General features: G+C 47.2%; 1 protein-coding gene across 4 annotated transcripts in view; it reads left to right on the forward strand.

The window, feature by feature from the left end:
* pnpla7b (patatin-like phospholipase domain containing 7b) overlaps positions 1–12,483 on the forward strand; it is a 371,155-nt gene that overhangs the window by 320,807 nt on the left and 37,865 nt on the right. For all 4 annotated transcript variants that reach the window (XM_038782642.1, XM_038782643.1, XM_038782645.1 and 1 more), the window contains 3 exons: positions 3,989–4,105; positions 7,845–7,993; positions 11,157–11,309. In XM_038782642.1, coding sequence (XP_038638570.1) covers positions 3,989–4,105; positions 7,845–7,993; positions 11,157–11,309 — 419 coding nt within the window. The remainder of the gene's footprint in view (positions 1–3,988; positions 4,106–7,844; positions 7,994–11,156; positions 11,310–12,483) is intronic.

A 12,483-nucleotide genomic window follows, 5' to 3' on the forward strand; every position in this document is an offset into this window, starting at 1 on the left:
TACCCTATCCAGGTCCCTCATAATTTTGTACACCTCAATCAAGTCACATCTCAGCCTCCTCTGTTCTAAGAAAAACAACGCCAGCCTACCGAATCTTTCCTCATAGGACCCGGGTCACTGTCCGTGTGGAGTTTGCACATTCTCACCCCCACATCCTAAAGATGTCAGGATAGGTGGATGGGGGGATATATAATGAATTGGATAATCTAAAAAAAATTAAAATCTTTCCCCATAGCTGCAATTTTCCAGCCCTGGTAACATTCTTGATCCCTTTTTCCATCTCTCCAGAGCAATTATGTCCTTTCTGTAATGTGGTGACCAGAACTATACACAAAATTCACAAATGTGACCTAACCAGTGTTTTATACAGGTCCACCATGACATCCTGCTTTTGTATTCAATGCCTTGTGCAATAAACAAAGGCATTCCAAATGCCTCCTTTACCACCTTGTCTACCTTTCCTGCCACCGTCAGCGATCTGTGGACAAGCACTCCAAGGTCTCTTAGTTTCTGTACACGCAATATCTTCCCCTTTATTGAGCGTTCCCTTGAATTTTGGGAGGGCAACAAAGCGTGACGTCTTACTTTGCCAGACAATGTTAACTAAGAATAATGAAGGGGTAGCATTGTAATGGCCAAGGATGCTTACTCGATGGGGAGTCTCCAGCATTAATGTGACTTAACTTAGGAGTATATCATTTTTTTAAAAATTCATTTACGGGATGTGGGCGTTGTTGGTTAGGCCAGCATTTATTGCCCATCCCTAGTTGCCCTTCAGAAGGTGGTGGTGAGTTGCCTTCTTGAACCGCTGCTGTCCTTGAGGTGTAGATACACCCACTGTGCTGTTACGGAGGGAGGTGAGTGACTTGGAGGGGAACCTCCTGATGGTGGGGTTCCCAGGTATCTGCAGCCCTTGTCCTTCTAGATGGTAGTGGTCGTTGGTTTGGAAGGTGCTGTCTAAGGAACCTTAGTGAGTTACTGCAGTGCATCTTGTAGATGGTACACATGACTGCCACTGTTCGTCGGTGGTGGAGGGCTTGAATGTTTGTGGAAGGGGTGGCAATCAAGCGGGCTGCTTTGTTCTGGATGGTGTCGAGCGTCTTGAGTTTTGATGGAGCTGCACACATCCGGGGGGGGGGGGGGGGGGGGGGGAGAGAGATGGATACTGTCCAGTGATGCACCATCAATTGGACACGAGGCGAAGATGAGATCCAAACAAAAGGCTTTAATGCACAAGATGTGTGCCCGGCAGCAGACGTACAGAAGAATGGCCGACTGCCGGGAAGCACGGGTTCTTGTATCCCGCCTTGTAGGCGGAGCTACCTACCTCTCAGCCAATCGGCTGAGAGGCACATGACTTACCCAGGCCAATGGGCAGCGAGTCCTCTGCACCAATAGCAGCTCACTTCTAAGGTACCATAATACCCCTAGTCATACTACCACATCCAGGTCTTGCTGCATTTGGACGTGGACTGCATCATTATCTGAGGAGTCGCAAATTATGCTGAACATTGTGCAGTAACTCGCAAACATCCCCACTTCTGACCTTATGATGGAAGGGAGGTCATTGATGAAGCAGCTAAAGATGGTTGGGCCAAATCCTTGTCTATACACTTTACGGCTTTACTAACGTGTCTTGATGTCTTGTAGAGATTTATTTCCCTATATTCCCAGGTCTTTTTGCTCCTCGTTCTTCATTTAGTTTATTACCTTCCAAGGAACAAGTGCCCTCCTTATTGCATTTGTCAAACCACCCTACGCTTGACTATATTAAAAATCGTTTGCCATTTAAATTCATCAGCATGTGTATTCTTATAATGAGTATACTGAATGCCAAACTAATTTGCAATCAACGTGTAGGTCATAATTACATTTCACAAGAAAATCAGACTGATGGCCAAGTGCCTGCAGTCGCAATGCTGCAGTTAGAGTAAGGTGGCTGTTGGGAAGAGAGATAAATGCTGAACTTACTGGGCATGAGCTGAATTTCTGCACTAATGCTTGTCGAACATTTTGTTACGACCTAATCGTTTCTCTGGGGAAATACATAAACATGTTCTGGCATTAGGAGCAGCCTGTCCAGCTTCCTGTGGCGTGCACAGTTTGTCAGGAACTTGCATTTCATTCTCATTTTAAAGCCAAACTGGGATAAATTGTGTCTTTTCTCACTGATCGCCAAAACAGGGAAGTCACTTTGACTTAAAAAACTGCAACTGGGTGTTTGAGGGTTCTCTTGCTCCCATATCTGCCTATTGGAGCTAGTCTTGCATTTAATCTTCCAGCGTTGACTCCTTGCTGAGGTTCCATGGCTCACAACCCCACAGATATTTATCTAGCCTAGCTCACATGCAAACCCAGGCAGTGCGTGTCAGCAACTATTCTCACAAAGCGTACAACAACAGCTGAGCTGCTCCTCGACTTGCTTATGTTCACATGCCTGCCTGCACTTGTTGGGCAGGGTCCCTGGACTCCAGCCAATCAATAGTGGAAATTTGAACCATTTACCTCCACAGTAAAGCTTGATGTGTTTGCTGAATTTAAGGGCATTAGACCCAAGCCAGCAGTCAGCCCCAGAGTACAACTTGGCATGAAACACTGTACCTGTGAAGGCCCCCCTGCTTCAGCAAAATGCGACAGACCAGTAGTTAAATTGTGCAAAATGGAACAGAATTGTTGGAGCCTAGGCCAGGTGATACTTTTTTTTTAACATAGAATTTACAGTGCAGAAGGAGGCCATTCGGCCCATCGAGTCTGCACCAGCTCTTGTAAAGAGCATACTACCCATGGTTAACACCTCCACCCTATCCCCATAACCCAGTAACCCACCCAACACTAAGGGCAATTTTGGACACTAAGTGCAATTTATCATGGCCAATCCACCTAACCTGCACATCTTTGGACTGTGGGAGGAAACCGAAGCACCCGGAGGAAACCCACGCCCACACGGGGAGGATGTGCAGACTCCGCACAGACAGTGACCCAAGCCGGAATCGAACCTGGGACCCTGGAGCTGTGAAGCGATTGTGCTATCCACAATGCTACCGTGCTGCCTTTGCATTTATACCATGTCTTTTGTAACCTCTACATTCCAAAGCCTTTTATGTCAAATCAGGTCAGTTTTGAAGTGATGTCACTGCTGTAATGGAAGTGTGGCAGTCAACTTGTGTACAGCAAAGTCTCCAAAACAGCAATGAAGTAATGAACAGATGTTCTGCTTTTTTTTATGGTGTTGATTCAGAGATATGTAATGGGCAGGACACCAGGGAGAATTCTCCTCTCCTTCAGCTAGTGATGTGCAATCTTTAATGTCATTTGAGATGGGAGGAGACAATCGTGGCTTATCACCTTTACTGAAAGATGGCACCTCTCTTGTTTTGCTTTGCATTCTGGGTCTATGTTGGGTTTCTTAGGGTTTGCTTGTTACCCTAAGAATGCTACAGTGGACTATATTTTACAAATAACAATCTTCTATATTTACACATATATGTACATCTCAGTACTTCCACCAGACCTCACTCAATCATGTAACATTGCATCATAGTTACATCAAAATCAGGTGCTCCTGATGTCAACCCTTTAGTCTACTCCCCCCCCCCCCCCCCCCCCCCCCCTCCCCTATCCTAACCGCATACATCCTTCCTCAGCACAGCACTGGACTTTCAGCCAGGATTGTGTGCGCATGTTTCCAGAGTGGAGTTTTAACCAGTTTTGAATCGCACCCAAAATTGTTTTTTTTTTTCTTACTCTACATATTCCCAAGATTTTCAGTTTTTATTTCAGAATTCCAACGTTGCTGTCCAAGTGTAAAGTCCTCACTTTTAATTTTTCAGCATGTTACCTAAATTAACATAAATGGCACTCTGTGCTGCATTTAGCATAGTTGCTGGATGCAGGTGGGCTGGTTCCTACAATAGGTGAGATCCTGCATTGCTTCTCTTGCTAGATCAGGCTGTTATTGATTATTGTGAATGTTTTATACTCATAACAGGTTCTTTGTGGCGATACTGTCGAGCCAGTATGTCCTTGTCGAGTTATCTACCTCCTCTATGTGATCCAAAGGATGGTCACCTGCTCATGGATGGAGGATATATCAACAACCTGCCAGGTAGGTTACAGGTATGTTTGAGTGCACTTCAAAGAGCTAAAGTCAGAATTACATTTAAGAATCACCTTTCACGACCGCAGAATGTCCCATATAAAGTACATGTTTTCTCAAGTGTAATCTGTGTCCATGCTTCCTGAGGTTGTATTTTGTTTAACAGAGTTAAGTTTTTCTTTAGCCTATTTATTCTATGATATTTCCGACAGCTCACTGGTGAAAGAGAAAGCTGGAGCCTAAGCTTTCTACAGTTGTAAGCTTTTATTTAGAGAGACACATTACAAACATGCACCTTCTCATCCAACAACCACAGTGTCAATTTGCTCCTATTTATAGGAGCACACGTGAATCCCCAGTTAATGTCCATCACCTTGAATACAATTAAATACTCAATTACTGTATGATTAACACATTCTACCCTGATGGTTGCATGCTGCACCTTGCCTACTGAATGCTGCACCTTACTAGATAGCAGCCACTCTTCATACATTTGGCTTTAGAAGTGTTTTTCAAACTACCTTTTTCCCAGGAACCACTTTTGCCAACTGGCCAACCTTCGGGATCCATCCCGGCTGATCTTCGGGACTTACGGCATGTCCGCTTACCTTTAATGTGACAAGTGAGCCTGCGCGGTCCTCACAATCCCACTCCAATCAGGTTCACAGGATGAGAGGGCAATGCGCATATCAGATGCGGAGTTCAGCCGGTTCTTTTGTGCCGCCTTCTTTGTGAGAACGGAAAATCCAACCTCGCACATGAAGGTCGTCGGGAAGGGGAAAAGTAGCAAAATATTTGCTTTACTGGCCACTCCTGGGAGATGCTACTCCAGAATGCTGACAACCTTGTGGACTTTTATGTGCTGTCACAGGTCAGGTACCAGCAGCTCAGTCTCCTCTTTTGGAATCAGTTGGAAGTTAACAGCTGACTCGGGGATCTCAAACTCAAAAGGAATCTTTCACACACCTCTTTTTCAAAATCTGAAACTTCTCCTCTGGAAAGTAGTTACAAAGACTGTTGATCAGCACAGCCAGATGCGACTGAAGAAGGCTTGTCAATCTCTCGGCAGTTCCCTTGCTAGCACTGATTTCTTCGATGTGCCGTAGCAGTGTGGGGAACATGTAGCAGTTTTGGTTTTGTGCTCACACTTGCCAAACTTTAAATAAATTTTGGAAAGCATCTATTTCTTCACAGTGCTGAAAGCAATCATCATCCTTTCCTTGCGATTTGAGGTTCAGTTAGTTTAGATTTGAAAAGATGTCTGTCTGTAAGATGAGACAGACTAAGCCGCTATCATTGTGTACGCCATGTGACTGAGCCCCAGCACTCCGGGGCTTCCCTTTTCTTGCGGGCTCTCCACGATGGATGTTTGAAGTGCCCTTGAATTCCACAATATAAGTACAAAATTTCACATGCAGTTTCATGGAAAGCATCTCCCATTCTCTGCAAATAACCTTCATTTTCTCTGATATATGGGTCCCTTGGCCACTTTTCCCTTGCTCTCCTTGTAAAGTTATGCAATTTGATAGAAATTGGCACCTATTTAGGTGCCACCGATAGTTGTGTGTGGCATATACTGCGCTCGGGGGGGTGGAATAGAAAAGCAAATCAAGTTTTTTATTTTTTTTTGTTTTTTTTTTTGTTTTTGTTTGTTTTTGTCATTGTCCATTAATATTAATGAAGATCTGGGTCCACCACACTCTCGTTACCTCCGTTCTCCTCACTGCCCCACTCCTGCTCTAGATCACCCTTCTCTCCCCATTGCCCCCCCTCCTCCCTGCTCTCCTCACTGCCCCACTCCTGCTCTAGATCCCCCTCCTCCCTTCTCTCCCCATTGCCGTACTCCTGCTCTAGATCCCCTCCTCCCTTCTCTCTCCATTGCCCCCCTCTTCCCTGCTCTCCTCACTGCCTCACTCCCGCTCTAGATCCCCCTCCTCCCTGCTCTCCTCACTGCCTCACACCTGCTCTAGATCCCCCTCCTCCCTGCTTTCCTCACTGCCTCACTCTCGCTCTAGATCCCCCTCCTCCCTGCTTTCCTCACTGCCTCACTCTCGCTCTAGATCCCCTCCTCCTTTCTCTCCTCACTGCATCACTCCCGCTCTAGATCCCCTCCTCCCTGCTCTCCTCACTGCCTCACTCCCACTCTAAATTCCCCTCCTCCTTGCTCTCCTCACTGCCTCACTCCCGCTCTAGATCCCCTTCCTCCCTGCTCTCCTCACTGCCTCACTCCTGCTCTAGATCCCCTCCTCCCTGCTCGCCTCACTGTCACACTCCCGCTCTAGATCCCCTTCCTCCCTGCTCTCCTCACTGCCCCACCTGCTCTAGATCCCCCTCCTCCTTGCTCTCCTCACTCCCGCTCTAGATCCCCTTCCTCCTTGCTCTCCTCGCTGCCCCACTCCTGCTCTAGATCCCCCTCCTCCTTGCTCTCCTCACTGCCTCACTCCCACTCTAGATCCCCTTCCTCCTTGCTCTCCTCACTGCCCCACTCCTGCTCTAGATCCCCTTCCTCCTTGCTCTAGATCCCCTTCCTCCTTGCTCTCCTCACTGCCCCACTCCTGCTCTAGATCCCCTTCCTCCTTGCTCTAGATCCCCCTCCTCCTTGCTCTCCTCACTGCCTCACTCCCGCTCTAGATCCCCTTCCTCCTTGCTCTCCTCGCTGCCCCACTCCTGCTCTAGATTCCCCTCCTCCTTGCTCTCCTCACTGCCTCACTCCCACTCTAGATCCCCTTCCTCCTTGCTCTCCTCACTGCCCCACTCCTGCTCTCGATCCCCTTCCTCCTTGCTCTAGACCCCCTTCCTCCTTGCTCTAGATCCCCTTCCTCCTTGCTTTCCTCACTGCCTCACTCCCACTCTAGATCCCCTTCCTCCCTGCTCTCCTCACTGCCACATTCCCAGGTCCCAGTATCCGGTTTTTCTTTGATCTTTCTTGTGCTACCGCATCACACACCATTGAAAACCTGCTCCAGTGTGCCTCAGCATTGGTTTGGAAAACTCTGATTTCAATCTTTTGGGAACACCCGTCTGACAGCCGGGTCGTGACCCACACTTTGAAAAACCCTGCCCGAGAGAGTGAGTGACAGCCGTTATTTAACTTGATGGGGGGGGAAACTGGCACAGCCCAGACTGATCCTGTCCTCACCTGATGCTCACAAAAATCACTTGAGTTATGATCCAGAGCAGAACTGTTATTTTCTTCCCCTCTCTCCAACAGAAAAAGGAGAAAAATGTAATCCATTTGTTTTGTTCATTAGTAGCAATCAGGCTATTAGTAGATTAATTGGCCTGTCAAAGCACCAGTTTATAACGTGCCCCCAGCTCCTGAATTGAGGCAACTCGCTCTGGGATATAAAATCTTACAGCACAGAAAGAGTCAGCTCAGCTCTTCATGTTACCCAATTATTCCCTTAACCTTCTCTATTCCAAGGAAACAATCCCATCTTTTCCAGTCTCCCAAGTGCCCGCCAAGGGAACCAAGCAGCGCTGTTATTGTGATAGCCATGTGGTGATGAAGTGTTGTGACATTAATTTCTTTTAGATGTGGCGTGTGGGCCAGACTGCAATTGGTTGTTCTCCTCAATTGTTAACTTTTCACAAGGAGGTGGCAGTTCTCTCCAGTTAGACAGGTTGGAAGGTCTGGTCACTTCCTGGCTGTCTCGCTCAGTCTGGTGGCCAGTTCTCTCTCCCCCCCCCCCCGCGTTCGAGAGGTTTTGCCTGCAGCAAAGTTCGCTTATCTTTCTTTTCTTCTCAGCTGATGTTGCTCGGTCTATGGGTGCAAAGGTCGTGATAGCAATTGATGTTGGCAGCCAGGATGAAACGGATCTGACAAATTATGGTGACTCGCTATCTGGCTGGTGGTTGCTGTGGAAACGGTTTAATCCTTGGGCAGCAAAAGTGAAGGTAAATAATATAATATGTTGTTTAGGACCATTACCAGCCTTGTGCATGAAGTAGGGAGGTGTATTGGTGGAGGGGTGAGGGAGGGGGGGGCGGGTAAGGCTTGTAAGTAGTGTGGCAAACGAGATTAAATGAGCAATATCTGCAACATCAACAGCTAATGTTTAGAAACACCTTTAATGTATTAAAGCTTCCTGAGACACTTCACAGGAGCATTTTCAAACAACGTTTGACACTGAACCACATAAGGCAAGAGTAGGGAGATGGCCAAAAGTTTGACCGGTGGAGTTTTAAGGAGCGTCTTAAAGGAAGGAAGGAAGAGAAATAGAGAGAGCATTTCAGAGGTTAAGGCCTAGGCACAACTACTGATGGTGGAGCAATTAAAACCGAGGATGCTCAAGACGCCAGAATTGGAAGAGCATCAATGTCTTGGGAGGGTCATGGAACTGGAGAGCATTATAGAGATAAGGGAGGGGTGAGGCCATTGAGGGATTTGGAGGTACAGGGTTCAATTCCAGCCTTGGGTGACTGGGTGGAGCTTGCACTTTCTCCCCATGTCTCCGTGCCTTTACTCCGCTGTTCTCCCGTGTGTGCATGGGTTTCCCCCGGGTGCTCCAGTTTCCTCCCACAGTCCAAAGGTGTGTGGGTTAGGTGGATTGGCCATGCTAAATTGCCCTTAGTGTTGGTTGAGTGGGGTTACTGGCTTATGGTGAGGTGAGAGGGTAGTGTGGGCTTGGGTAGGGTGCTCTTTCCAAGAGTCGGTGCAGACTCAATGGGCCGAATGGCCTCCTTCTGCACTGTAAATTCTATTATGATAAAGCCCGAAGATGTGCAGGTCAGGTGGATTGGCCATGCTAAATTGCCTCTTAGTGTCCAAAAGGTTGGGTGGGGTTACGGGACAGGGCAGAGGAGTGGGCCAAGATAGGGTGCTCTTTCAGAGGGTCGGTGCAGACCCGATGGGCCAAATGGTCTCCTTTTGTCCTGTGGGAATTTTAAAATTGAGGCATTGTATAACTAGGGTCCAATGTCAGTTAGCAAGAAGAGGAGTGATGGGTGGACATAATTTAGCGCTTCTAAGGACACTTGCGGCAGTGTTGTGGGTGACCTCTCATTTATAGCATGTAGAATATGGGTGGCTGGCCAGGCGGGCATTGGAACAGTCACGTCTAGAGTTAACACAGGCATGGATAAGGGTTTCAGCAGCAAACGTCATTCTATCGAACTCTGCCTTTTTGTTCCTGCTGTGCCTGAAGAACTTAATGCAGTGATAAAATCAGTAACCTTTCATGTTTACCTGTATCCTGAGAGGAACCTTCCATGCTATTGAAGCAGAATAAAACGATAAGCAGCGCAGGCTCTAGGTAAAGGGCAGTGGCTTCTGTGACTCAAAAAGGAACAAATATATTCGTTATGCTTTTTATAGCTAATGGATGATATCAACTGTGTCCTGGACAGTTTGGCTGTAACATGTGGCAAATGAAAACCTCATACATGGAGGTTACAATACAGGAGCAGGCCATGCGACCCACACAATCTAAGTGGGCACTTGCCCATCTCATGAAGAACTGGATTGAAACCGATTTAACCCCTTTTTCCTTCATCCATCTATCCGATCAGATAATGCATGTTGGCAGAGTTTATGCTCCAGCCACTATACCTAGGAATCAATTAAACAGTATGACGATTCTCAACAACACCCTGCATCTGTAAATGTAGCAAAAACTTCCCAAGGCTCTTCCCAAGGGGCTTATCAGATAAAACTTGGCAAGCTACTCCGAGATAATAAGAAAAGCTTGGTCAAAGTAATAATAATAATCTTTACTAGTGTCACAAGTAGGCATACAATAACATTGCAATGAGGTTACTGTGAAAAGCCCCTAGTCCCCACATCCCGTGCCTGATCGGGTACACTGAGGGAGAATTCAGACTGTCCAATTAACCTAACAAGCAGTTTTCGGGACTTGTGAGAGGAAACCGGAGCACCCGGAGGAAACCCACGCAGACACGGGGAGAACGAGCAGACTCGGCACAGACAGTGACCCAAACCGGGAATCGAACCTGGGACCCTGGCGTTGTGAAGCAACAGTGCTAACCACTGTGCTAACCGTGCCCCCTGTGATTTTACAGGGTGCCTCAAAGGATCAGGAGAGGATTTGGGTGCGAAAACCTGAGCTTATGGCCGAGGCAGCTGGAGGCACTTTTGCCAATGGTGGACTGAATGAAATGCTCACAAGATCAGAATTAGAGAAACGCAGAGATCTGGGGGGATGTAGAGCTGGGGGAATTAACAGAGATAGGGAGTGTCGACTGGAGGGAATTGAAAACAAAGATGAGAATTTTTAAATCGAGCTGTTGCTAGACTGGGGAGAGTCACATAGGGCAGCCAGTACAGTGCTAATGGGTGCCTGAGACACCAGGCTATTGGCAGCCGGGTTTTGGATGACCTCACGTTTATGAAGGATGCGAGGCCGGCCAGCGGAGTATTGGAATAATTGTGACTGGAGGCATCAAGGGCTTGAGAAGGGTTTCAGCTGCAGAAAGGCCAGGGCATGGGAGGAGATGGGAAATACTAAAGAGGTGTAAATCGGTGCTTTTTTTATGGTGAAGGCAACATGGAGTCTAAAATCAATGTCAAGTAGGATGCCAAGATTGAGATTGGTGTGGTGATGGTCAATGAGGTGAGTCGATGGTGGGGACCGAGGACAATGGCTTTGCTCTTTAATATTTAATTGGAGGAAATTTCTGCTCATCCAACCCTGGAAGTCAGACGAGCAGCATGACAAATCAGAGGCAGCAGCAAAGTGCCTCGGCATGTGAAGAAGTTCCTCCTGCCCTCGATTCCAGATTCCCTGCATTTGATCTTGTATTTTATGACACTTCTCCTACCCATTGAGGGGACAAGAATGAGTCCACTTATCTCAACAACAAAAATCAAATATCGCCAAATCTGGCAATCTGAAGTAAAATCGGAAAATGCTGGAGACTGTCGGCGACAGGAGCGGGCCTGTGACCAGCTGAGCAGTACCATCTGGTTTCTATTTGCATCCTTGCATAACTTTCCGCGATAACTATTGCCCTATTGCTACACTGAGCATCACCTGCTCCAGTATCACTCGACTTCTCTCGTTCACAAGCAGTGATGTACGATGTTCTGTTACTGCTGCAGGTTTTAGGCATGGCGGAGATTCAAACCCGCCTTGCTTACGTTTGCTGTGTGCGGCAGCTGGAGGTGGTGAAGAACTGCGATTACTGCGAGTACATTCGACCACCCATCGATCGTTATGGCACGCTGGATTTTGGCAAATTCAATGAGATTACGGTAAGTGGAGTTCTGTTATTAGCCGGTTTTTGTCAGAATCTTGGTGAAGCTCTAAGAGGTTTAATGTTGCTCTGTGGGGAAACCTCAACTGCTAGTTAATTACCTGTCCGAGAGAGCCAACAAAAAGGAAGAAACCTACTTAGCCCCCTTTCTACATGCTGCTGATGCGCCTGTCCAGGGCAGTATTGGTAGGAGTACCTCACCCAGTGTACTTGTGGAGCTGAAGTCCTATGTTTCAACTAAGGACATCCTCCACTGTGTTGTGTGACACTACTACCATGCTAAATGTGATAGGTTAAGAGTATTTCCTTTAGCTCAAAGTACCACGTGATTCTGTGGGCTATTGGCATCAGCAGAATTGCATTTCACCAGAACCTGTAACCTCATGACCTGGCAGATTCCTCACTCATTACCATTACCATCGAGCCAGGAAACCAACTCTGATTCAGTCAGGAGTATTGAAAATCATACCAAGAGCAACACCAGGCATAACTGAAAATGAGTTGCTAACCTGGTGAAACTGCAACACAGCACCCCACACATGCTAGACAGCAGAGACAGCATGCTAAAGCCCAACACATGAGTGCAAAGGATGAGGCTGAAACTTTGCAGCTATCGTCAGCCAGAAGTATAGAGTAGATTATCCCTCTCTGCCTTTCATAAGAATTTAAGAACTAAGAGCAGGAGTAGGCCATTTGACCCCTCGAGCCTGCTCCGCCATGCAATAAGATCATGGCTGATCCTTTGCGGATTCAGCTCCACTTACCCGCCCGCTCAACATAACCTTTCATTCCTTTACAGTTCAATAATCTGTCTACCTTTGCCTTAAAAACATTTAACGAGGTAGCCTCAACTGCTTCACTGGGCAGGGAATTCACGACCTTTTGGGTGAAGAGATTCCTCCTCAACTCAGTCCCAAATCTGCTCCCCCTTATTGAGGCTATGCCCCCTCGTTCTAGTTTTCCCCCTCATTCTTCTAAATTTCAGTGGGTATAGTCCCAGTCCACTTGGTTTCTCCTCATAAGCTAATCCTCTCAACTCCAGATTCAACCTAGTGAATCTCCTCTGCATATCCTCCAGTGCCACTACATCCTTTCTTGAGTAAGCAGACCAAAACTGTACACAGTACTCCAGGTGTGACCTCACCAGCATCCAATACAACTGCAACATAACC

The sequence above is a fragment of the Scyliorhinus canicula genome, chromosome 21 (assembly GCF_902713615.1).
Source record: "Scyliorhinus canicula chromosome 21, sScyCan1.1, whole genome shotgun sequence".
Lineage (NCBI taxonomy): Eukaryota > Metazoa > Chordata > Chondrichthyes > Carcharhiniformes > Scyliorhinidae > Scyliorhinus > Scyliorhinus canicula.